Raw genomic sequence first — 26,986 nt, 5'->3', positions numbered from 1 at the left:
CGTGACAAATATCTTTAATCCTTTATCTTCTATTACTGACAGCACGGTAGAGCGTCCACATGTAAGATGATAAGTATTTTTACATTGACAAATGGGATAAAATTATGGCAGTGATTTGTCGAAAAATAATATTTCGCTCTTTCAAAACTTATGTGTACATTAAAGAGACCATGAATGTGACATAAAGCACAGGTAAAGTGCAGTTGTCTAGACTTTGTTGACATGGCAGGCCAGTTGAGTTGCATTTCTCTCGGTTCCCCTCACAGTGCACACACAGGAGGGAGATGGGTGCAGATAAAACAACTGGGTTACGCCCCACCGAGGAATTGTGATGCCTGGGGGGCTGGGAAACTTTCTGCTTGGCTAGCCTTAATATTGTGAATCTCCTCAGTCAACAACGCAGGACAAGCTGGTCTTCTCCTCTAGTTAGACAGCTGTCAGCCGGTCAGAGCCCGGAGAACCAGTGGCTCCTCCATGTGCCGTTGGAGACTTCAGATCAGGAGAGCAGAGCGAGGTGAGTTTCACATGACAATTGAACAGTTTTAGCTGGGATTAATGTGGCTTCTGTGTTGGGTTGTTGTGGCTCAGTGATCTTTGGGACATTGTTCACTCCTGGGTTGTGTATTAATTGTTCTTAAACCTACTTTTCTAGGGGAGAAGTTAAGCAGCGGTCATTATTAAATGCACTAACAGTGACTGCTGCTTAACTTCTCCCGAATAAGAGCAAAGCAAAGACATGCGCTGTTATTACTGTACAGTACCTTACGTAGGGGACGGCAGTCATTGTTGACAGTGCATAGTGTCGGAATACTCAAAGGGGATTTTGAGTCTATTAAATCAGAAGTTATGCATAGCTTCTAAAGAGGGTGTCACTGTCTCTTTGTGTTAGTTTGATAACCTGTCCTGAAACCAGATTAATTGATAGAAATGTAATAGAACATGTTCAAACGTCTTCTACTCTATACACTACTCTTTTGGCAAGAAGAGTTTCTATTAATATACTCGTGATATTTAAGGGACATACGGGATACGGGATCTGTAGTGTCTAGTTGATGTATGTATTAAATGCTTGATACAGAGTTATGGGTGCGTGGGTGCTCATGTAAGTCTACAAGGATAGTTAAATCTAACATCAGTGTGTTTCATAACAGAAAGATTTTGTTCACAACATGTTCTTTAGCCCTACAGTACAGATCAGATTTGATTCCATGCATTTAGACATTTAAAGAGAACAACATATTTCTATAGTTTACTTTACTTCACTGTATGCCCATGGTACAAATGGCGGTGTATGTGTACTTGGTCGGACTGAGCTTGTCCTCTCCTTGACTCCTGGATTTCAACTGTGGGAGCCGCTGCTGTAACTCGACCTTGCCTCCTCCAGCCACCTGTGCTCGCGCGCTAAGAGAAAACACTGGCTTTTGTGTTGGAGTGAGACGTCCACACAGCAGGGGGGCTAAGGTACATTACGCGGCTATGACAGGTGGCATGCTCTTGTATGTGCTAGCATGAATATGGTCGGGCTGTTGGTGGAACAGCTGCACCACACTGCTGTGAAGGTGGGAGGGGGGGGTCCTTCCTGACAAAGACATCAGAAAAAGACAGCAACTTTAAATTTAACTTAAGACGCATTTCTTTTGTCAGTGCAATGTATGCGTGACTCTTTGCAGATCTGGGTCTTTCTTTACTTGGCAGTGGGAGGCTGGGGGTTAAGATGCCATGTGGGTGTTTGTGTAGCTTTGTGCATTTGTGTGGAGAGGTAATCAATCTGAATCCTGGAGCCCAAAGTGTGCCTCAGCACCACTGCTTTCGTCTGTGAGAGGAGGAACGCTTTAGTCAGAGCCCCCAGTTACTGTTTTTACCCGCCTGCTGGGACTACTGGGGAAGGGGCAGAGGGGACAGTAGCTCAGCCTGTGTGAAGCTGGACGGTGATGTGAGTTCCCATGGCTGTGTGAGGCAGTCAGAGGCAGAGTGATGACTCGTTAACTCTGTCCTCTATATGGATTCAGCTGCTTTACAGTCTGACCTGTAAGTATAGAGCTTCTTATAAAATGTTATTTTAATTCTGTTTGCGGATGCCCACAGTTCCTCTGTTTTATTCAAGGGTTAAACTGAGACTTTCTGCTTTGTCCTTTTTAGAATAATTGGATATGGGAATTGTGTCATATTTTATTTCTCTTTCACTGAGAGTTAGATTAAGTGTATATATTGATAAGCAATCTTTTGAATGATTGATTTGTTATTTAAGTAATTTTACAAGCAAAATTGCCAATGTTTTCAGTTTTGCTGCTTTTCTTTGTATATTTGTAAATTGATAATGGTTAGTTGTTGCTGTTGGTCAGAAAAAAACAAGACGCACGTGTGCATTTAGACGATTCTACAATGTTGTAATTACTGACAACATATTGCCACAACTGTCCCAGTTTTTAAATATCCTGCTTGAGATTAAAAGGAAGAAAAGGGGTGACGTATGAGGTTTTTATAACAACTGCTGTTGGGTGGCCTGTGTGGCACTGTGAGGTTGGTACGAAGTGAGGTAGAACCAAGGTGTCACATTCCACAGTTTGGTGTGTGTGTGTGTGTGTGTGTGTGTTCATCACACATGACCACCCATCTATTTACAACACTTGATCTAATCTTGCTTAAATTTAAAATATAGTTCAACCTTGAATAAATCGCTACCTATTCTGGTTGAAGTTTGGTTTGACGTGTGCATGTGCACGTGTACAGATGTGTGCATCTGTAATGGACTGCAAAATCTTTCAATCTTAATCCAAACAAACAACTACTGGGTCCATCCTCCCCCCTTAAATCTGTCTTGTTTATCTGTAGAGTTACGGTAAGATATGATGATAAAAAATGATGAAACTGCAGCTCTCATGTCATCTGACTAATTTGTTTCCCTGAATGCATTATCAGATGACATGTCACCCCTGGGACTGCCCTATCTGCATTTTCAGATCACTTCAATGTTGTTTACCAGAAGTCTGGGTAAACAGGGCTATTTTAAACCTCTTGGTTGCTCATTGAATAACAGCAGGGAAAGTTTCTATATTGTAGTAATATATTCATTTCAATGGATCAGATGTTTTACTGTCAACAACTTTCCTGCTGTCCTGATTTGAATCAGAACATATAGTAGAAAATTACATATGAAGCTTACACATGGATTTATTTTTGTCTTAAGCACAGGGAGATCCGCACTGTGGACAAAATCACCACAAATTTAAATTGAAAGGTAACGGCTCCATAAATACATGTCATTTAGTTTTTATCCCAGCAGGGCTTGATCCTGACATCACCAGCAATACACACACACACACACACACACACACTCACACACACACGCTCCTGAAGCCTCCTCTAGTGGCCAAAGAGGAACCACATGTTTACATTCTCAAACAGGACGTATTATAGATGGAAGGAGTTGGTGCTTGTCACATAACCAAAATCCTTTCTGAGTGAGACTCTTCAACAATCGGAATACCTCGATTACTGGATGTCAAAAATGTCAAGTTTGTTAGGAGGGTAAATCATTTAATTTAATTTTGATCAAGCTGTGGTCCTTCAAACAATGTTACATCTGATATGAGCTGATATTGTAATTTAGACCTGGACAAATACATTTTGTCTCCATAGTTTTTCTCTTGATATACAGTTTCATCACAATTATAAGGATAAATGGGCCACTGAGCCACAGATGCCATTTTCTTGGATTTATTCCTGTCTCTAAGTAACACAAAGTGCACATCTAACATGGCAGTAGTACAATCATTCAGATATTTTACTTTTACTTGAAACAGATCAAAACTTTATTCAATAATCTCTAAAAACTACAAACTCACTTTGGCACACTTTAAGTTTACACTGAGGGTGCCCTGGAGGACTCTGGGTTTTCGGACGCCGGCCATGGAACACAACGTTCCCAGTACGAGAGCCTCGGGGGACCTTTGATTCATGTCATGCTCCCTCACTTCCTGTCAGCTTCATTTAACTTACTTAAAAAAATCTTTGAAATATAACTACTCACCATGTGGCCATGACGGAGAGAGCTGCAGCCTCACTTTCAAAATTACACAGCGCTGACAAAAAGCGGGCATCCTGCTGGCTCAGTTGGCTGAGGCGTCGGCATCTTGGACATGAGCCGAGACCTTTGTTGACTTCAATTTGAATCGTTTTGTTGCTCGTGTGCCGTAATTTCAACCCAATGTGATAAGTATGAATTAAAAAGAAGGAAAAGGAGAAAAACGAAGGGATGGAGGAAGCATAAAAGGAGGAAATCTGCTCTCACTGACAGTGAAACCAGCCCAGAGTGGAAAAGGCCACGGTAGCAGAAATTATAGGGTCAGACATGGCTCCAACATTATGGGATATGGACTGAGAGAGAGGAGTGTATATTTGCATAGTGCATACGCAAGGTTTGTGTGTGTCTGTTTAAATAGCAGATTATATAGTAGATATATACATAAGACTAAATGTAGATCTATTGTATATACAACAATAGGTGTTTTCACTGGTTCATGGTTTTCCGTTCTTTTTTTGTGACAAGTGTAAATGTCTCTGGTGTCACAACGTGTTTGTGCGGGCACACGTGTGCTGTGAGACTGCAGTCAGGTCTTCTTGTCTCCGGCGGGGTCATTGTGGACCAAGTAGTGCCTGTCTCCAAATATAAACTAAACCCAATTACCGATCCTCACTGCCGTCTCTGTTTACACAGGCAGGCTTAATATGATCTTCACATTTTCACACAAAGTGTGCATTCTCAGCGAGCATGGTTCTCCCTGAACAACGGCTTCCTGTGTTTAGGAAGAGACGGGAAGGAGCTTAAAAAACTGTCACTTTGCTGCATTCCAGCGGTAAAAACATGCTCACCTCTCCTCTGCTTTGGTGTCTCGTGAGGGTTTTCTTTTAATGCCTGTCAAATGTCATCGTCAAAGAATGTTAGCTAATGATATAATTGAATTTATGTGTGTTTCTTAAACTCAAAAACACTTTGATCTTAGAAACTTTTCTGAGAAGAACAGTTTATATACAATTTTTGATGTCCTATCTGTCTTATCAAACAGGAGGATGTCCCACATATGTCAGTGGTGTGTAAGGGCCAGTTTACGGATTGGGTATTCCCCTTGCAATATTTAAGGGGAACGCCATTGTAGAGAGTGACCTGAGCAACCAAGCCTATGCTGATGTCTTCCTTTCTTTTTCCTTTTGAAAAGCAGCAGAATAAGCTGAAACCCTAGTCCATTTGTATTGTCAGGACAAAGAGAGACCATTGTGGCAGGAGGGGTGGAGGGGAGCTGTCGGTGGAGGTAGGGGTGCAAAGGGTCAGGGGGAGCAGAGAGGAGTTAGTCAGAGTCCGGACCATGCTGGGTGGAGTGTTGGGGGCTTGCGGCGGTGGGGGGTGTGTGCATGTCAGGTAGTGTGTTTTTGTTTTTTTCTCTGTATCTGAATGATGAGCCTGAAGTTGCAGCAGTGTGCATTTATCCAGCTGGAAGAGGCTTCGGTAGCAGAGCAGCAGCAGGGCGGGGGAGGTTATGCTGGAGGGAGGGAGCGAGGGTGAGTGACGGGGAAGCCAGCGCACTGCCTCTCTCACGCTCCGACAGGAGTTTATTCTGCTCCAGCTGCCTTCACCACAGCACACACAGAGAGCTGGAGAGAGAAAAGGCACGGGACCTGTTGTTATCACAGCAATGACTTGCAGCACTTACAGAGGGGATTGTACACTGGATTTTTGGAGTCCATGACAGTTATTTATTTGTTGAAGTTTGGTCTTTTGTCTGGTGCCTAAATGCTGTCACTGGGCAAAATGCACTCCAGAGCAAAGTCCCGGAGTTGTGACAACTATCTGAGTATAAAGGTACGAGCTTTAAATATGTCTGCATTCCTTTTTTTACTGAGACTTCTTTCTAAGTTTCTTTTTGTGCATTTGTGTGTTTGAACTCTTCCGTGATAGTGTGTGTCTGTGTGTTATTGTGCACATTCAAGGAGTGTTTTTTAATATCTCAGCTTGTAGATGACTGACAATTTGAACACTTGCTACCTCGCCAAAACATAGCAGGTAGTTTTTTTAGACAAGCATAGTGTGTGTGTGTGTGTGTGTGTGTGTGTGTGTGTGTGTGTGTGTGCTGATCCATTAATCGGTAAACTCTATGTTCATATTAGGTAATGTTATTTTGGTTTCAATTATATTATGTCTTTATTTTCTTGTTTGTTTCAGTAAGATAAGTTAATACGTCACACCGTGTGTAAATGTTTGCATTTTCAGCAACATTTTGTCTGCTGCTCTCTGATACCGGGATGTTTGTAGTAATCTGTGTTCATTTCGAAGGACATTGGCAGAGTAATTCTTTACTGATGGCCCCGCAACGTGTTCTCCAACTGTTGCATAACAGTTACAATATGAATGCTGTGACTCTTCGGGATTAAAGACACATTAGGTGTGGAGTCATGACAGGGAGCTAAACACTGGAATCTGAAGACCAGATAAGTAACATATTTCAAATCTTGAATGTCTTTCTTCAGTTGATACAGACATTCATGTTTTTAAGCTGTGGGCCATCATTATCCTTTGTGGGCTTTTATCTGCAAACCAAAAAAAGAATGGGGTCAGTGAAATACACAAGTTTGTATCCTTTCTGATAAGTCACGTCCTTTTATCATCCTCCCACTTGTTTTGGTATGCACCCCTGCTATATTTACTCTGCAGAGGTAACAACAGCCTTTTGTTAGTCTCTTTTGTCTCTCCTGTCATTGCCCATCACCGCTTTGATTGGTTTAAGGACCTCCATTCACTTTTTGTCTTCATGCTGTTGGGTTTTCCTTTAATGCAAAGGCATAATCAAACGTGAGAATGTGCATGTTTGTTGTATACAGTGCAACATCTATCCAGTGGGTCTGTCAGGGCTAAGGAACAATATCCTGCCAGTGTTGTTTACTTCCTGTAGGACAAAGTGATTAGTTGACGACAAAATTCAAGTATTTCTGATAACCGACGTGGGAATCTTTCTCTCTACTCCGTTGAGGTACAGTTTGATTTAGTCTTTTTTTTTTTTTTAAGGAAAAAATGCATTTTGTTTTTTGCAGTACTTGGAGAAAAAAAAAAGTGTAGCCCTTACACTTAACATCTTATGCTATAGCCGGATGATTAGCAGATATCTTTATCTCATATTGCAGTCAAACCATAGGAATGTAGATGTGAATTCGGGAAATTAAAAATAGTAACTTTTGCTGAGGTCTTTTGGCCATTTTATCACCTCCAGACTTCCATCATGGTTGATCCCGCTGTCACCCCACAAACCCAGCTGTGTTTAGCACACAATCAGTGTTGGCCTCTCTGGGTTAAAGTTTATCTCCTGAGATAACATTGTAACATTTACTAAAGTGTCTTTTTACATTGTCATTCTAATATTATTACTTTGTTCACTGAAGAGCATGTTCTGTAGTGCTCATACACAAAGAGAGTTTATTTGTGTCTTACATATCTATGTTTGTGTGTCTATTCCAATACAAGTCAGTTTATTTAGTAAAAGTAAGTTAGTGTGTGCCATCAGCTGAGACACTTGTTAAGAAGCACTTGTGTTGGAGCAGCAGTCACATAAAGAATCTGCAAACTGCACTGATCGCTGCGAATATATTCAATTTAACACAACTGTATTTTGATTTAAGAGCTTTGTCGGGCAATATTAGTATTCTTATGTCTAAACTTTATTGGGAATTGTTTGTCGTGTTTAGATCTTCTTTCTCACTTTATATCCCATCCCTCACTTCGCCTCTCCTCCTCTCATGAGATAGGATTTCTATTGCTACGAATCAAAAGCTGAATCAAATTGCGGGTTCAATGGTGAGGTCTCACTAGACTCTTTTGTTGGCGTCCTGGCACCTGGCGGCAGGGCAGGTCTGAGCAACCTGTGGCCTTTGTCAGCCTGTGGCCTTTGAGGCTGTTAGCAGGTTGGTTAGTGAGCAGTCTGTATGGGGGCTCCAGGGCTCTCTTGTTACACTCCCCTGGTGGCTTCATGCTCCACTGGAGGCCTGGTAGGCAGCGCCTTTTGTGTCCCTGACCCACTAAATGTGTCAGTGACCACCTCTCGCTCTCTCTCGCGCTCTCTCTCTGTCTCTTAAGGTCTATCGCTCTTTATTTCTCTGTGATGCACCCATTCGCTCTCTTTATCCCTCTGACTTTGATTCGTTTCTCCAAAAAAGGTGCTGTACTTTTAGAGTAACTAGCTACTATTATATTTTCACATGGAATATTTATATCTCCTTAATTTACTTGAAGTGGCTCACAAACATTTACTTACATTGCAATTGTTCTTTATATTTAAGGGTAAATATCCTTCAGAGACATAACCCGCATGGTTCAGTCCACTTACCCGCTACGTGCACTTTCTGAACAGCTGGTTTACTGACAGTGCAGACAAAGGTGTCCCACCTGGAGGTTGAAGCCATTAATTATCACCTCAGTCCTCCATCACACAGGCGGCCTCTTACAAAGACCTGGCATCAGAAAGGGTGGGACTTCCCAATCTGTTCCTGTCCTGGCTGAGGGTCTGAGGCTAGAGACACACAACCACACACACACACACACACACACACACACACACACACACACACAAAGACTGCATTCCTCTGTGGCTCAGAGCGGATGGGAAGCTCAGCTTTGGTGGCTATAAGCTCAGTAGCTCTGCTGAGACTTGCAGATATGTCTCCTACTATCCAGGTGACACTTTTTTGAGAAGTTTCAAATGCTTCCGGACAATGGAAAGCAATACATGTTGCACCTTATGGAAGATGTTTTCTACAGGGTGATGATGTAATGTCTATTTCCACTACTACTATTACTCTCACTGTAAACATTGTGTTGTTGTTGTTGTTTTTTATATCCATATTGTAGCGTCAGATTACATGGACAGCCACTCCTGTGCAGCAGGTTGAATAGCATTTGATTGATCATTGAGCTCAGATCTCTGCTATGATGAGTAATCGTTGCTCAAAACACTACCTTTGTCACTACCACTGTTTTTTTTCTGTCTTGGAAACCTCAAGAGAAACTGGTGTGTCCCAACTATGTAGTGAGGGCTTTCCTCCCATTGTTAGCTCTCCTCCAATAAAACACCATGTTATTCTTCTCCTCCCGGGTGTAACAGTGACTAATGCCCAGAGCCATTTTTGTCTCACTAAAAGCAGGCTGACTGCTAATGGAGGTGGGCGTTTTGTTTCAGGGCACCAAACACTGTACAGCACATACCACTTAGAGAGGCGGAGTACACAATGTGCGCCTTGTAGTAGAGTCGTGGCATGTGTACCAATGCGCTGAACTGTACTCGCTCTCTTCTAATTGATGGTGCTGAGCTGCTTAGATCAACAAGACAGATCCTACAAAGGGTGAAGCATGGGCAGTCTGACAGGCTAAATTTGCCGGAGTGTTTCTAAGCATCCTTTTTTTTTTACACACTTTTATTGTCATGTAAATGCAGCGAAGACATTCAAGTGAGAGTTAGGAGCGGCGTCCTCAACCCCCGCGTTCCTCAGCATGGTACACAGTTGTCATAGTGTGGGACTTTCCCTGGCATTGCTATCTATCTGTGTGGTTATCGTCGGAGGCAGCTGTCTTTATTCCACTGTTGTGTTCCATTCGGAAAGGACAGATAGGCAAGGGATGTTTGGCCTTGGCACCGACTGCTGAGAGGAAGGTCATAGCTTGAACCATGAGCATAACTACAAGACCGGGTCGACCTCGTCCAGGACGACTGTAATCCCAAATGTCCCTTCTCATCCCCGGACAAGTTGTAACTAACAGTTTCAGACGTGTCATCTCTTCTGGTGAAGACAGGTGGAGGTGGCCCAGGTCTTGTACGGGTCAGATAAAAGTCAGTGACATTGTTGTTATTAATGGGTAGCATTGCACCATCCCATCCTCAACTGGTGTCCAGTCTGTACTTTCCAGTTTTTGCTGTTTGTGTCCGCTGACAGTGACGTCACTCCCACCAGGTGTTTCCCCTCTCGCTGATGGAAAAACCATCATGGCTGATGTTTCCTGTCATGTTCAAACTTCCTGACTGTCTGGCTAAGTGGGATCTTGCTCAGTAACTCATGTCCACTTGGCAGCCTTTGGATGATATTTTGAACCATGCCAGTGGCTCTTGTGATGGTCTGCCTGACGGTTGATTGGCCCACTACTCTAATATCTCAACTCACTGGTACAGTAATTTGAAACAAGACATTTGTGGTCTTCGGAGGATGAACATAACAACATTTGTGATCCCTTGGCTTTTCCTCAAAGGCCATCAGGGAGTTGACATTTATTGAAGTATTTTGACTTCTATTCAATAGATTACCATGTGATATGATTTGGAAATTTACCCTGAGCTGTATTTTGTGGTTACTTCTACTAGCACATATGACACTTTTAGCACAAACTTCATCTATTGAAAGTTGTCCAACCTAATCCCAATATTATTTTACACAGGACACTGAGTCTTTGGACAGCTGTATCCAGAGCACCTTGTCGGCCCTGTACCGCCCCTTCAGTGCCACCGCTGCCACGGTCCTGTGGCAGCTCTTCAGTGTGGTGGAAAGGCAGTACCGAGGAGACGGCCTCCGCTGCCTCATCGACTTCTTGCTTCCTGCCAAGAGAATCCTGCAGATCATCCAACAAGAAACCTGTGTGAGTTGTTGCTAGATGTGGCACCTCAAGTTAAATTGATATAACCACTAGTCCCACTAAAACATGCATCTGTGTGTCTGGACATATCAACTCATGTCGTTCCCAAAACACTCCAACACTCCATTCAATTATAAATATCTTGAAAGATAAACAGCTGAGCTGATAAGACAACATGTTTGTGACAAAAAGAATGTGAGAACAGTGCTACTGAGTGGGAATATATTTGCTGAGTGGGAAGAGGGAGCATCAGACTGAGACAGAGTTGATTATTGTTCTGAAAACGAGCTGAAAAGCGGCCATCTTTCTCTGAATAGGGAAACAGAGGGAAACTGTGGTCTGTTTGAGAGGCTGCCATAGACTCTTGGGCCCAAAACGAAATTCAATATTCTCTCTCACAAGCTTTGATTGCTGTGGGTTAGGGCTCTACAACCAAAGCGCTGTAACTTTATTCCTCTGTATTCATCTCCGCGGTGATTACACTCGAACGATAGTCATAGCAATAGTTTCACCTAAGCCGAGCCCCTGAGACCAGCTCGCAGTGCTTGAGTCTTTTGTATTGCAGGCAATATGAGAGGCTTCAGAGGAAGATCATATCCTCGGTCTGTGCATTGACATTCATACGAGATGAAAAAGCCAACCCTTGAGCACAGTGTATTTGCTCCTAGGTTATGTTTTTTACTCTGTCACAGTGAAGATTTGGGTTGTGGTTGCTGCGAAACCAAGCCTGATCAGACAGGTTTTTCTCTTTCGTCGAGTGATCGCTGACAGTGATTCATCCTGTGTTCAATGAAAACATCTTGGCACTGGATTAAAGTTAAACATGTGTTTGAACACAGCTTTGCAGATGTCAGTCATACCACCGCTGAGCCACGATACATAAATGATAATCTTTTTTTGTAATTTCTCTGTTTTTCTCTTAGGTGAGGTTCAGAGGATTGCTGTTCTATCATGAGGGGTGGCCTCTCTGCATCCACGAGAAAGTCGTCCTGCAGCTCGCCCCTCTGCACAAAGTGCGACTAAAGCAGGGAGACTTCTACCTACAGATTGTTCCTTTAGGCCGCAAGACTGCAAAGCTCGTAATAAAATGCCTGTCGGTCAGTGGGCAGGCCATCACAGAGGTCACCGTCGCAGAGAGCATGTATGGCAGTGTCTTCACAGCTGAGTTCTTGCAGAATGTAACGCGTGACCGTAACCTGCACCCACTACAGAACTGTCTGCTTACCACTGGTACGGCTGTATACAGGACGCCGTGGAAGAACGTGGTCAACCCGCTGTTTGTCAGCAGCACGGCGGACGCCATCATGCAAGCGCGCTGCAGCAGAGGTGGCTTCCGCGGCCATCTCAGCACCTGCAGCACCAGCGGCTCCACAGGGACTCTTGACAGCCACCGCAGCTCCAGAGAGTCTCTGCACTCTCAGGGAGCTGACTCGATCTTCTCTGAGCCCATCTCCCCAAACAGACACCATCTGGACCCCAGCGGTGAGAAGCACAGTGTGGGTTCACCAGACACTGCTCCACCTATCATTACAATCGAAAGGCCCACTGAAGAGTGTGGAATAGGAAGTGAGGATAGTGGTGGGAGCGAGAGAGGGCCAGGGTCCAAGATGCTATCTTTCACTACGGACCTCAGTAACCCTGGCCCTCGACGACGTCTCCCAAGGGACTCTGTTGCATTTGAGAGCAGGAGACTTTTCAGGAAATCTTACATGGAGGCCCTGCAGAACCCCATGAGCCTTGGCTCGAGCTCTGAATCCATTCTGGAGGAAAGCCCAGAGCACGGCGCTGGTCTAAGAGAGGAATCTGTGACCCCAGGAAGCAGCCCCGACACCCGGTCTTCCTCCAGAGAACATTTATCTCGGAGGTTGGGTAGCCGGAGCTGGCTCGGCGGCGATGACTCCAGACCCAGCACACCTTTACTTTACTTACAGAGGGGTTTGAGGAGTGCAGAGAGACGGGCAGAAAGACGCTCAAAATCACTGGAGAGGACTAACAAGGCCGGCCAGGTTAAAGGCCACCGGGAACGATCCTCTTCTGGAGGCTCAGCTAGCACCTCACCCAAAAAGCTTATAAATGGCTACGCTCTTCGCTTTGGGAAGCTGGATGTGGAGGCGGCTTTTCCTGGCTCTGAGAGGAGAAGCAGCAAAGATGAGTCAGGTATGTGATGCTGCACTGATGTTCAACCTTTTGCTTTATCAATGTCTCATCGAACAAAAATCACATTTAAGTTGCTAATATTACGTGCAAATAGTTTTTAATTTAATGTTGGCTTTATGATTATAAAGTACATTAACAGACTGCATTTCAAATTTATATTTATTCCACTGCATTTATTTCACAGCTTTAGCTATCAATAATACATATTATCTGTGTAACCAAAGCTTATTTCTCTACTTATATACCTTTTATTTTGGTCCTAAAACTGTGAAAAACAATGAGCAACACTAATATACAGGATGATATGTTCCTTTATTACAAAGACCATGGGCATTGTCGTTCATTTAAAGTCTATCGCACATACACCTGGTGCTTCCATAAAAACTCATAGTAGTAGGAGTCCACAATAGACACAAAGTGTCTAAACACTAAATGTCAGCTATTTCTGGAGATTTTTTGGGGAAACAAAACTACTACAGACACTTTTAGATTTACATTTTTGGTATGAATAAGGATGAGAAATGTGTTTTTCTCCAACAGTGGTTGAATCATCGAAAAAGTCCATAACTCATCATTTCTTGCTTATCAAGTAACATAACACCAGGGTGTTAAAACCACTCTTAACCACTTTTTCACGCTTTATAACCAGATAATAGAGGTTTCTCATCAGGGTGTGTAATTATACCCTGCAGCAGGAGTGGTTAATCATCAGGTGGCTGCAGTTGCCGTCTGAATTGAGACAGCCCATAACTCTGAAGAATTAACACAGCCATTGGTGACAGATTGATTTTCAAAGCCCACTGTGTATTTTTTGGCACGTTGACTAAACAGGTACGGCCCTACCCAGGAAACAGAACTTACTCTCAACTCTGTGTTTTCTTTACCACTGTCAGTCTTTGTTTTTGTGTTGGCTCATACAGGGTAGCTCAGGAAAGCGCCGGTGTGAGAGTACCACCAAGGGAATCGTGCTGTTTTTTGAAAACACAGATTCTTCCGTGAATTGAAATGTGCGATAAAGAGTTTTTCTAATCTCTCGGTCTTAAACTTGGACAATGCTATACCATAGTTAAAGCTGTTGGTACCGATTTTATAGATAAAAGCGATTAAACATATGTTCATTTAAATGCGTTAAATATAAACCACGCAGCAAAAATATTGTAGTTAAATCACATCTCTGTTGCGTTCCTGAGATTACCTCAGACTGGATTGTATTTCAGCTGTTGCAAAGCAGGTTTCCCACGACGACATTTTAAAAGCAACAAAGGATCCTGTAAACCCTGTAAACCAACCACAGGGACCCCAGCAGTCCACAATGAGATGACCCTCCAATGTTATTGGGGCTGGAGGCTGCACTGATCCCAGATGGGTTGCCTCATTTACAAAAGTGTCCTTTGTGAATCAAATCAGCCAATGGCGATCCACGAAAAAAAAACCTTTCAAACTACACCTCTGTCTTTGGAGAGTCCATTCAGTCCAGAAACACAAGACCTAACCTGCGCTGACTCACACCACTCTGAAAGAAATACTCCAAACAGGTTAGATTACTCATTATATGAGCCAGCAAACTGCAATATCAAAACACTTCCTGCGTAATTAATGTAATCGGTAACTCAAAGCTCCAGCAACCAGTGCAGTGTTCGCCGCTTTGACGACCTGCAAACGTGTCCCACAGACTATACAAAAACACAGGACAATACTCAGGAGGCTTTACTCTACGTTTGTCACTTCCTCTGAAAACAAAGCTATTTAGGAAACATGCAGCAAACACAAGCCTGGCCACACAGTCGCACAGGAAATGCACTGACTGTTTGATGACAATAGAGGCTGAGCTGGGAGGTTTACTGTCACAGAACAGAGCAGGACAATACAAGAGGCCTCAAACTTTTAAAAAAGACAACACACAACAGGTGTCCATCAGACAGATCCATAGTCACAGATGTATCGGCAGAGCTGGTTGAGCAATGGCCTATCAATATTTTATGTTTATTTTCCACCGCTATTCCTTCTTGGATGTTTAGAAAAGACAGAGTTTATTTTTATGGCTCTCGGGAACAGGAATGTCTTTGTCGGTCAGCTGGTCAGTCCAACACTTTGGTTTATGACCAAATACTGGCATAATCATTACAATTCCCATCAGCCTCAGATTCACTGTGTGTGAGTGCTCAATAGAAAATTCTGGCACGCTAAACTGTTTTTTTTTTTATTTCCAGAAAGTATTCCTTCAGGTACTTAGCCAAGGCACAGTGAAGTATACCCATGGGGTATACAATGAATACTGTGTTTTGCTGCCTCAGGAATAGGATCTGTGTCAGGAGCATTCTTACAAACAGAGCCTCGAGGTATGAAAGGCTGGTGAGGAGGATGTGAAGATATGATGCCATGAGTTACCTGTGACTCAGGCTGACTGAACACCTGGGCTCTGTGATGAGTCAGGGTGAACTCACTACTAGAGCGCACTTATGTCACCACTAATAAACACTTGCTTCATGATGTATTACGATTTAGTGCTAAGGTGAAAGGAGGCTTCTAATTTATATTGACTGTACTGCATTTTTGTACAGTTGTGGCTCAGTAAGTATCACTTGGACAAAGTGTGCCGACTATTTATACTGATTTCCACAGGACAGCGCGATGACACCATCGGCAGTGAGAACAGACGGCACAGGCACAGTGGAGAAGAGTCGTACAGTCCAAAAGCTGCCAATGGGACGGCCATCAGGCCGGCTTCAGCTTCAGGCTCCTCCCCCAAAGTGGTGTCGGAGGTCAATGAAAAGCTGCTCATATCTGGTGCTGTGATCCTGCCAGGTGGGCAACAAGAGATTCAGACAGCTGATATTAGCTTCTTTCATTCATCTTAATACATTTTTTTTAATGTAAAATGTGATGCGTCATTTCCATTGCTTATTACCTTATATACACTTTGTAAAAGGTGCTTTGAAATCCTGATGAACCACATTGCTGGAAAGAAAACAACATTATATGAACCACACTGCTGGAAAGAAAACAACATTATTTCTGGATAATATTGTTGCTCCCCCTAATTTAACAAATGTTTAAGAAACTTAGAAAGTACTTTCATCCTCAAAGTAACTTTATAATTTGATCTAGGCGTTCCCTAAAGCGTGAACATCCCCGACAAGAAAAGTGTTGACCCCCTGCTGGCATTTTCTCTTCCAGGAAGCCGAGATCGCAGTGGGAGGGCAGTGCTACAGGTGTGCACAAGAGCTCAGGTGTGGGCAGGTGAGAGTTGCACAGTCAATGACCTCACCTGTTTATTGGGCTACTACTATTCCACGCTGCGGTAAGTCACGCATACTCTGGGTTTTGTGTCTGTTAAGAATAACCCCAGTTACTTTCACACCTGTCTTTTTTTTAGGTGAATGTCTAGCATGTTTCCAATGTTCCTTTGCGGTGTAGTTGTTATTTAGAGCTTCTAGATGAATGGAAAAAGTCATTATTTTCTTATAGATCTTTATCAGTTATCTTGAAAATGAAAAGTGTTTGTGTTCAGACTCACAAGGTCTCTCGTAGCTGCTGTTAGATATTTGTATGTGTCTTTCAAGCGTAGTTGGAATTATTGTATTTAACAATGTCTCTGACCCAATCTTTCTAAGTCAGGTGACAAAGACAATACACTAACGGTAACACTTTGCTTTCAGGAAAGAAAGGCGTGATCAAGGCTTAACTGTTGTAATAGACAGCAGGAGGCAGCAGCCTGTTCCAGCTCTGTTGTCATCTCTGTCTGAGTTACAGGTGAGCCCGCAGTGGAAAACATGTAATTACCCTCCAACACACACCCAAAGAGCTCACAGGCTGAATCTCTGTTATCTTCTGAGCTATGTTGCTATGTCTTGAGGTTATTACACGATGGCATTCCTTACACATATCTTAATGTTCTACCTCTCAGTTTCTGACACGGTTAGTTTGGTAAAAGAGGCACACCTTTAAATTCACATTGACTGCCTTTCCAAGACATGTTTTTGAAAAAAGGCTGGCTTCAGGGCTCAAGTGGAGAAGCCTGTGCTCACTTGTCTGTTTTTAACCGCACACTGGGAGTGGGACGGCTGCAGCCGACTTACAAGAGACACATCATCATGCTATGATGATGAGATGTCTTACTGATGTCCGGATGATAATTCTGTAAACCACAGCATATGCATTCTAAGTCAGTTTATCTGTGTAAAAAAAAAAAAATCTCTGCGTATGTTCATTTATTTTCTTTATCTTAATCGCCGATGCAAATAATTGTGCATGTTTTTCTCAGGCGTTGGCACCAAATGCACTTTACACTGTTCTCTTCCTGGTGGACAAGGAGACAGCAGCCAAACCTGAGAGAGACATTGATGTACAGGTAAATAAATACTCTTATTATATTATTTATCTATTATTTAAGTGTATTTCTGTTTTTGTTACCCGAGATTTGGTCATGGATTTGCAATAAATCAACTCGTTATTACTCGATTGAGATTTGAAGCATTCCTCTCTAATGTTGATGCTGTAGGCTGTGATGACACAGAGTATCAAGCTGAGTGCGTGTTTGTGCTCTTCTTGCCACAGACTGAAACAATGTCATCTCTGAAAGCCCTGCTGAAGCACATCGACCAAACCCAGCTCACACAAGACCTGGAGGGCACCTTCCACTACGACCACAACCACTGGATCCACTTCAGACAGGTGGGTGTGACGGTGGGGGCTGGGCATTAGAAGCATATTTGTAAACTTACTCAAGAGCATGGCGAGGGTGTAGATGCCTTTTCTAAAAACATAATAATAATTCAGTTGTTGAGTGTTCGTTGATACAAAGAAAAAAATACATATATATATATATATATATATATATATTTTTTTTTTAACGTTACGTATTGTTAAAACAAATTACTTCTCTGAGCCAGCTGACACATGGATGGTTTGTGGCCATTCTTTGATCAATCCCTTGCATTTCAGGCATGGTCGAGGACCAATTTTAGATTTTTCTCCAAAACATCCTGCCGATTTTAAGAATGGTGACGGGCTGCAGAGATGTTTTATGTGTTGACACTGCAAGTTCTGATAATCTCTTTTTCTCTGTCTCTCTCACAGAAAATTGACCCATTTGCCAGCAGTTGTAGCGCATCCATCTCCTCCCTCCAGGAGTCTATCAGCACACTGAGCGGCAGCGGCAACCAGAAGACCTCGAAGGTCAGACCCGGGCCCCCGCAGGCAGTCTTGCCTCCTGATTTATGTGTCTCCACTGACTCACAATAGCTCTCTGCTGGCCTCTTAACTGAAGTAAACAGCTCAGGAGTGTGTTTTATGGGTACTCTCTGTGATCTTAGTGCTTTTCTTTTGAGTTTTAAATGAAACAGATATTTTATGTTTTGTTTTTACATCCTTTTCCTCATTTGATTTTCTTCACCAGGAGGTTTCTGAGGTATTAGAACAGCAGAGGCATCTCATGAAGTGTGTGCTCGAGGACACCCGTCTAAACAGACTGCGTCTAGAAGGAGGAACTGTCCTCGCCCGCATCAGGAAGGAAGAGGCCTGTGAAAATGAAAACTACAGGTACTGAAGAAACCACTCAAGCCAATATCATTGCAACCTGTGCTGATAATGATAGCATTTTCTTAACCCTCTCTGTCCTGTTTTTGTTTTCTTTGTCTACTTAGAGATGCTGTCGACATGTTGAATGCACTGTACAACCAAGTAGACGAAGAAGTCCATAAGCTTGTGATCCTCTCAAACAAGTCTCAGAAACAGTTAGAGAACCTTCTGGAGGTGCGAACGTTTGAAGAGCAAACGCAACAGGTGAGCTTCAACTATTTGACTCTTGAAATTGTTATTTGTGCTGTTTTCTCGTTCAACAATTGGGATATTTAATCAATGAACAATCTTTTTTTCTTTTCAGATCAAACTTTGGTTCAGTGTCGAAGGAGAGAAGCAGCTGACGCCGTTAAAATCGCTAACTCTGTCTGTGGCCAAAGTCAAGGAGATGCGAGAGAGCTTGGATCAGTTTCTTGAGGAAACGGTGGTAAATATGGACGTAGTTTCTCAAAACATTCCTCATAGACCACCTTCAATGTGTAATTTTGAGAAGACAATCAGTGCTAAATCCGTTTTGTCCGTTTCCTGACAGCACCAGCAGAGGCTCGGCCTGCAGCTGGTGAAAGAGTCTCCCGAGTCCCTTCCAGGTTCGGTTCTCCTTGACTTTAAGCAACATCTGGGCTCCGTCTTAAGCAGAGTGGAGAGGAGGAAGGCCCAGCTAGATATCCTAACCAACCTGTATGAATTCTATGACTCGGTAAGTATTTAAACCTAATGTGGATATGCTGTCCAAAGTTATGCTACATTTTGAGTATTTAAAAATCAGCATGAACTTAAAATCTTAAAATCTCCTTTACAACCGAAGTATATGCCAGACATGTTTCAGGATTAAGCATACTGTGTTGTAATGATGAATCACTCTTTCAAATCTTTAGGCAAACCAGTGGATGGAGCACTGCCAGGATTATTTTGGCCACTTGAGTCTAGACACTTCAGGTGTTGGACTTTTGCCATCTGTGGTGCAGATCCTGCAGGATTACTACACCGAGGCGTCCAAGTTCTCCATGGACAACTTCAGCACTCTCAACAACATGGTGCTCTCCCTGGAGAGCCCTCAGCAGCTGCAGCAGTGGAACACAGTGTGGCACAAGTGCCAGCAAACTAAACAGCAGTTGGAAGAGACTTTGGCCCGAGCCAGGACCGCAGCCCCTCACTCCACGGCCGTTGACACGGTGGCTTCTTTAAAGATCTCCGAAAGCCAGACCGCCACTTCAGAACTGCATGCAGCGAAAGCGTGCGTGCTTTTACCTGCGGTAATGACACCATTACCGTTTGAGGACAACAAGCCTCTCTCTGCTGGGCCTTTCTCCAAGAGCCCAACCAGTTCCATTTCCTCTTCTTCTCACTTCACGTTCCCCCCCGAATGCGACAGCAAACTGAGGCAGAGTCCTTCCATGTTTGACGACACAGACAGCGACTGCACCATCGACTCGACCATATCGTGTCAATCGGAGCCCGTCTACTCCGGTGCGGCCCGCCTCCGCAAGCAGCCAATGAAGAAGATCATGAAGAAGACCATGAGCTATGAGCTGACCCCGAGGGACAGTGGCCACTCGGACGTCAGCCACATCCATGGCTACACCGGCGTGTACATCAAGGGCTTGGAGGTGGCTAATAACGTGTCTGCGGAGAAGAAGCTGCAGAGACCTAACATATTGAGCCCTGCATTAGGACGCAGCCGCAGCATGTCGACGCCCTCCAGGACCCACAACAGACACAGTGACGGAGAAGGCAAGAAACACAGCAGGTGAGGGAGGGAATCACGGACACTAGACCTGAAATGTTACTTTATACGTATTAAAAAGTGTATAAAGAGAGTGTGAACAACATAACAGAAAAATATAATAGAAGAGTAAAACAGGATTTAAGGTTAATAGTTTTAAATCTTTTCACATACTGTTTACGTTTCAATTATTTTCATCTTCCTTTCCTTGACAAATATGGTTTAGTTTTGCTTTAAGAAACCCTAAAATATTCAGTGTATAATAGAATAGTGCTGAGAAAATAAGGCAAATCCTAATTGAAGGTTATTATTATTAAGCAAATATTTGCCCTTTTTGCTCTATAAATTATGCAAAATGATTATTCAATTATTAAAATGGTTAATTTTTTTGTTTATGATCTAAAGTTGTTTGGTATTGTACTACTAGTTTTACCAGTGCATCGTGAGTACTCTTACATCTTATTATGTCTTTTTGTTGTCCAGTAAAGTACAGCACATAATGGATGAGATGATCTCCACAGAGAGGGAGTATGTTCGGTCTCTCAGCTACGTCATTGAGCACTATTTCGCCGAGATGGAGCGCCTGGACTTGCCACAGGACCTGCGGGGGAAGCGCAGCATCATTTTCGGGAATGTTGAGAAACTGTGGGACTTCCACAGTCGGTATTTCCTGAAGGAGCTGGAGTCTTGCGCCCACTCCCCGCTGTCCATCAGTAGCTGTTTTCTCAGACACGTGAGTCCAGACAGTCAGCTAGTCAGAGCGGCCCGAGGCGGCACGCTGACAGCCTAAAAACCACACTCAGGTCGAGTGGCTCCCAACAGCAGCGATTGTAATGATGTGTAGACCTGTTTCCAGTGATCTATCAGGGTTTCACTGTCACGCCGTTGTTGTCCCAATATGTTCCACATAGCCACGCATCAGCATAATGAAACCATGAAATTATATTTTCAGTTTCTTGGGAGCTGAAACATTCACTATATTTGCAATGCATACTGAAATACATACTTCTTACTGTAGTCAGTGTTGTAACTTGTTAATCTTGTGTGCAGGAGGATCAGTTTGGAATGTATGCTCTGTACAGCAAGAATAAGCCTCAGTCCGACGAACTGCTCAGCAGCCATGGGAATGAATTCTTTAAGGTGCGTCTGGAAACTTCGGTTGCATTCCTCGTAGAGCGGCAGGTCACAGGGCATCATATTTTGGTTGTACACTAAATGGATCACAATAAATACAAACATTAGATTCTGAGTAATTCCTCAACATGGCCCGTTTTTATGGCCGATGTTAGCTAATCACAGATGAATTATTATTATCTGAATATATTATTGAACTAAATTATTTTGATATGACAAATCTCAACACACAGGCCAACATTTTTGATTTTTAGTGTTTTAACCACATCTGATGGCCTTCATCAGCAGTTATCATGGATGATGGGAGTGACCATAACCTCTGTTTTGGTTTCAGGATTTAAACTGGGATGTTTGACTTAATTCAGACACAATGTCACTGTTACATAATTTGCCCACCTGTGAGCACTGAAAAGTTAATTTTTTCTAATGTGAACTTTGCCACAAAGTTCATATTTTTGTAACAATGATTGAATGATCATGTTTAAAGGATTCTTTATTGTAGTATTGGTCATGCTGTAATTAATGCATGTCCAACACTCAACACAGCTGCATTGAGTCAACATCATTTAACCGCTAATAAGCAGAATTGACCTACAGTTTGTACGACTCACTCACAATGCATGCGTCCCCATATTTACAAGACACAATACACAATAATAATCCTCACTGTGTGTCTCCCTAGAATAAGCAGATGGAGCTCGGAGACAAGATGGACTTGGCGTCGTACTTGCTGAAGCCCATTCAGAGGATGAGTAAATATGCGCTGTTGCTGAAAGACCTGATCAAGGAGTGCGGTCAGTCCCAGGAGCAGGAGCTGAGCGACCTCCGCACTGCAGAGGAGATGGTCAAGTTTCAGCTTCGCCATGGCAATGACCTGCTGGCTATGGATGCCATTCGGGGCTGTGATGTAAGAGGAAATGCAGGAGCTTAAAGCCATGTGCTGCTGTGATGAATACATTGATATCGTCATAAACCAAACACTACTCCACATTATGATTATTTTTTAAACCGGCAAGACATGATACTGTTTTTGAGTTGGAGGTCAGCTTGTTATGTATACAGCCGATTGAGGTCAGAGTCCCACCAGGATTTGTATTGTTCTCTCTGACGCATGTGAATGGCCATGTTTCCTCTCCAGGTGAACCTAAAGGAGCAGGGTCAACTCCGCTGCCAGGATGAATTCATAGTCTGGTGCGGACGAAGGAAATACCTCCGCCACGTCTTCTTGTTTGAAGACCTCATCCTCTTCAGCAAGACCAAGAAGATTGAGGGAGGATATGACTTTTACATCTATAAACAGTCCTTCAAAGTAAGAGTTTATTGTTTGAGGATCCCTTTTGGACACATTTCTGCTTGTTTGATGATATTTGAGTTCATGTTTCTTTTCCTTTCTGTTCTATTCAGACAGCAGAAATAGGTATGACTGAAAATGTTGGCGACAGCGGCCTCCGCTTTGAGATTTGGTTCCGTCGGAGGAAGTCACAGGACACGTTTATACTCCAAGCCAGCTCCGCTGAGGTCAAGGCAGTGTGGACCGCTATCATAGGGAAAATTCTGTGGAGGCAGGCGCTCAGAAACAGAGGTGTATTTAATTGTAATTTTGATCTGAATATATGTGTATATGTGACATTCAGGCCCTTTATTCTGTGCAAGACAAAGGTTTTGTCATTAAATATTTAATTTTTGGATTCCAGAGTTGCGCATGCAGGAGATGGTGTCCATGGGGATTGGAAGCAAGCCTTTTATGGACATTAAGCCAAGTGATGCAGCTATCAGTGACAGAGCCATTGACTATATCATGAAAGGGACAGGTGAGCTGTCCTTGTACACTTTGTGTATTTGAGCCTTAGTGTGCTTTTATCGTTCTTATCCCTCTTTCTCCTGCTCTACAGTTTGTTGCATCGTCATGATTCACCTTGTAATTATGCAAACACACAAAATTTGTCTTTGCCTGAAACCTCAAAAACTTGGCTCTTGCTTATAGGTGTTTTATTGTAGTAGTATAAAACATTACGAGAGTTTTGTCAAGTTAACGCACCAGCTGAAATCTTAAAACATACTGATTTGACGTAATTACAACCGCAGTAAACTATTTTACATTACTCCTCTTTCATGCTGTAAAACAACGTGATTCATGCCTCAATTATTGTCATTAACAACCACAGGAATGTTCATGCATCCTTGTCACCTTTCATCCCTCCCATGAACTCACACAGCTCGCTGTGTTTTTCTCTGCCGACAGAGGCTCGGACCAGGGCGTCCATTGCGGTGTCTTCGTTCGATCACGCCACTTCGTTCAAGAGACCTCACTCCACAATCTCCAACAGCAGCACCTCCTCCTCCAGCAGCCAGTCCTCCTCCTCCCTGCTGGGCTCGCTCAACCTTCATCTTTACTCCTCACCCTCTCACCCGCACACACACCCATACCTAGTTGCCAGCATTCCCTCCTTTGCCCAGTGGCCCTACGACTGCATAGAGGAAGATGAGCTGGAGCAGGACTCCGGGAGCCAGCCCTCCATGAGTGAGTGGCTAATTTATCTTCTGTACTACCCAAAGCAATTTATGTGAGGAAGTTTATCTGTATATACTTTGATTTGATTATTATCAGATACAGAAACATTTCTGGGTTTAAATAAGATTTCAGAAATAAGGTTTTCAGCTTAAACACTGTAATTTAAATCTTATTTGTCTCTGTTTTAATTGATCGGAGGGCTTTTGTACATAATCAGCAGCTCATGTAGGGCTTTTCACCCATTTTCACCCAGTATTCACCCACTCTTTCACCCAGTATTCACCCACTCCAAGTCAGTATTCATGGAACTACGCAAAGATAAAACACTAATAAAATGAAGAAGAGCTTCAAAAATAAATAACCATGTTAATTGCTAACAAATGAAACAACGCCTCTATGTGTAGCATTTTTAGCGGGGTAGATTGGGGGGATTACTGATTACTGCCATATTGTCATCTTTGCTGCTGCCACTAGGAGTTGCCAAAGTCCAAAAAATGAACATCCAACACACAAATTGATTTAACGAGATGGAACGCCGATTTAAATATCTAACTTTGTGACTGCCCGCGCGCTGACTGAACTTTTAGAAATGTAATGGAGTATTTTTTTTTAATAAATATTCAATAATATAAGTGTAAGTGAACTGAATTGTACATATTCAACATTAAATCAGACACCCATGTATCTGTAAGCGCTGTGTATTACATACATACATTGTTTTTTCAAACGAAAATGCTTTGCGATGGTTAGGGGATGCTCGAGTCTATTTTAATGGAGACTTTAATGTTGCTTTATTCAGTGTGACAGTATTAATGTAACTTCCTCTTTGTGTTGTGTTCCAGTCACTGAGAGCTCAGAGACATCGTCCCAGTGCACCTCCAGTGACAGTGTAACAGGCCTGAGTACCCTCACGATACCCGGGCATGCCAGCACCGTCATGGACTCCTACAATAACAACGATCCCCCCACTTTCCTGTGCTCCTCCACCACGTCCTCCTCCATCCCATCGCCCTCGATATTCCAGAAAGAGGAAGAGCTCCAACCCCAGGGCACCAAGTTCATCACAGCAGTGAGTGTTTGATTGACGTCTTATACTCAGTGACTGAAAGTCACACTTCTGCAATCATGACAGTGTATTTCGAGAAGCACAGTTCAGATAAACCATAAGCTGCGGTGACCCCCATTTCTATTTTGCTCTCTCTCAAGTCAAATCTGTTTATAATTTATTTCAGGTCCGTTTTTTTTTTTTTTCAGCTTAAGCTTACCTCGGTATAGAAGACATAAAGTACTTACATTTTTTACCCAAATTCATATCTTCAGCAAAACAAGACAAGAAGTCTTTTTTTTTCTTTTTTTTTTTGAAAGACCGATTGTGTGAAGCTGCATATCATCATATTGTTCTGAGGTGCTCATGCTTTATGAATGCAGTTTTACTTCTACTCAACCAAAGTGAGATTGGAAAGGGTAGTGATTTAGAAAACAACTTTATGTTGATCATTAATGTTGATTATTTGCTTGAATTAGCTTAAAGCCAGGACAATTACTGGCTTTAAATCCTGATAATAACCTTAATAAATCATGTAATTGTTGTTATAAAGAGGTTTAGGATTAAAATCCCCTCTGTGTGCGCTTTAAACCACGCAACGCTGAGGCAATTATATTGAACACCACAAATTGACCGAGACCCACCTTTTTAAGCGGGTCCAGTCGGTTTGATTGACAGTTTTCACACCTTTCCAAAGGAACCAGACTGCCAAATGGACCAAACCGGTTACGTGTGAAATGGATTGAAGTGGAAGAGAATATTTTTCAAGCTTCAGTTGAACTCACCACCTTTTCACTGTTTTGTTTTTACCAGAGCAAGGCCTCTCATATAGCAGTAGGCCTCTCTACTGTGGTGTGACTCAGAGCTGAGGGATTTTAGCTCAGTAAGTAACCATTGTCACCGGAGCGGCTCTGTGTTGTTCCCTTCACAGCCTCATTAACCCTGTGAGATACCCGACTGACTACTAATCTGTGTGAAAATGTGCTGTTGGTGCCTTTGGTGTGTGCTGCATGGCAGTGTGTCCCGGTGGGTGAGGGGGCTCTCCTCCCGATGGGGGGGGGTTTGTAAACGTCTGGCTCTTGTTCATGTTTCCCTCTCAATTTTCCTCCGTGCATCCGTTTGACATGAGGATGAAATTTGTGTTTTCAAGAGTTTTATGTATGTTTGAACACCCGCATGTAAGCAACCTTTGTTTTGGGGCTTTGGAATGCATTCATGTTGTTTTCTGGTGATGCCTGAGTTTTGTGTTTTTAACAAACTGTTCAACTTGTTGTTTTTATTTGTTTCTACTTTTTTTAATCGGCTTTTACAGGACTTAATTTTGAGGAAAAAAACATAGCAAACTGCCAGATTATATGCATAAAATATTACAATGCAAATAGCAGCATAAAGGTCACTTGGAGGTTGTAGGCAATAAACCGCCTCACTGTACTTACCTCACTGTAGTACCCAAATGACAATAAAACACCCAGTATCAATTCTTTTAAAAAAGTATCCTATGTTGATATTGCTTTAAATGTATGGTTAACTTTTAATTTTTTTAGTAATAAACCAAAAACACTCTTAGATTCATAATTTGTCTATTAAAATCATATCATTAAATAGAGTAAAGAAACGTTTGTTTGCTCCTTTGCATGTTTTGATAAAGGTTATTTTTTTTATTTTAAATGCATTAAAATATGCTTTCTTACATTCTTATTATTGCATTCTGACTGAAATAAAATAACCTGTCAGTGCAAAAATATGTTTTTCTAATTCCTTTTTCTTGTGTATTCCCTCTTTTTTCATAGCTGTGAGTTCCTGAAGCGGAATGATGCAACATTAGTTTGTACATCACGACAAGGAGATGAAATGAAGAGGAGTCCAGCTTCGCAGCACTAAGACTTTAATGGATGAAGCTCAACTATTGTTTGACGTTTCATTATTTTCATTCCGGAAATTGGAAATTGACACATCATTTACACTGCCATGATGGTACGTCAGTGGTCTGTACATTTGTTTTAATGAGCTAGATATGAATCTGTGTTCATACTGTAGAGGATTTTTTTTATGTATGTGACATACAAACAAAAAATAGCAGGCAGATCAATCCAGACAATACTTTCTTTTGTTGCCAGTTTTCTGTTATTACAAGTTGTACAGGTGAATAAAATGTTCAAAACATGTTGTTTCTTT

General features: G+C 42.6%; 1 protein-coding gene across 2 annotated transcripts; it reads left to right on the top strand.

The window, feature by feature from the left end:
• The first annotated feature begins 5,636 nt into the window (after positions 1 to 5,636).
• Positions 5,637 to 26,963, top strand: zgc:158766 (uncharacterized protein LOC100009641 homolog). Of its 2 annotated transcripts, XM_068570518.1 has the most exons (24): positions 5,637 to 5,857; positions 10,466 to 10,663; positions 11,584 to 12,817; positions 15,440 to 15,622; positions 15,995 to 16,118; positions 16,477 to 16,570; positions 17,082 to 17,168; positions 17,375 to 17,491; positions 17,897 to 17,995; positions 18,216 to 18,358; positions 18,463 to 18,601; positions 18,702 to 18,824; positions 18,930 to 19,094; positions 19,273 to 20,144; positions 20,604 to 20,853; positions 21,171 to 21,260; positions 21,937 to 22,161; positions 22,393 to 22,563; positions 22,659 to 22,836; positions 22,949 to 23,065; positions 23,497 to 23,775; positions 24,609 to 24,835; positions 25,625 to 25,694; positions 26,602 to 26,963. In XM_068570518.1, exons 1-23 carry the CDS (start codon positions 5,789 to 5,791, stop codon positions 25,667 to 25,669), a joined length of 5,229 nt encoding a protein of 1,742 aa, XP_068426619.1. In that variant the 5' UTR covers positions 5,637 to 5,788; the 3' UTR covers positions 25,670 to 25,694; positions 26,602 to 26,963. The 2 variants fall into 2 exon arrangements, with proteins under 2 accessions (XP_068426619.1, XP_068426620.1); XM_068570519.1 differs by lacking the exon at positions 25,625 to 25,694.
• The last annotated feature ends 23 nt before the right edge of the window (positions 26,964 to 26,986 follow it).

The sequence above is a fragment of the Clinocottus analis genome, unplaced genomic scaffold (assembly GCF_023055335.1).
Source record: "Clinocottus analis isolate CAN_PGR_092001 unplaced genomic scaffold, fCliAna1.0.p SCAF_9, whole genome shotgun sequence".
NCBI classification, from domain to species: domain Eukaryota; kingdom Metazoa; phylum Chordata; class Actinopteri; order Perciformes; family Cottidae; genus Clinocottus; species Clinocottus analis.
This window is presented reverse-complemented; position numbering and strand designations above follow the sequence as displayed.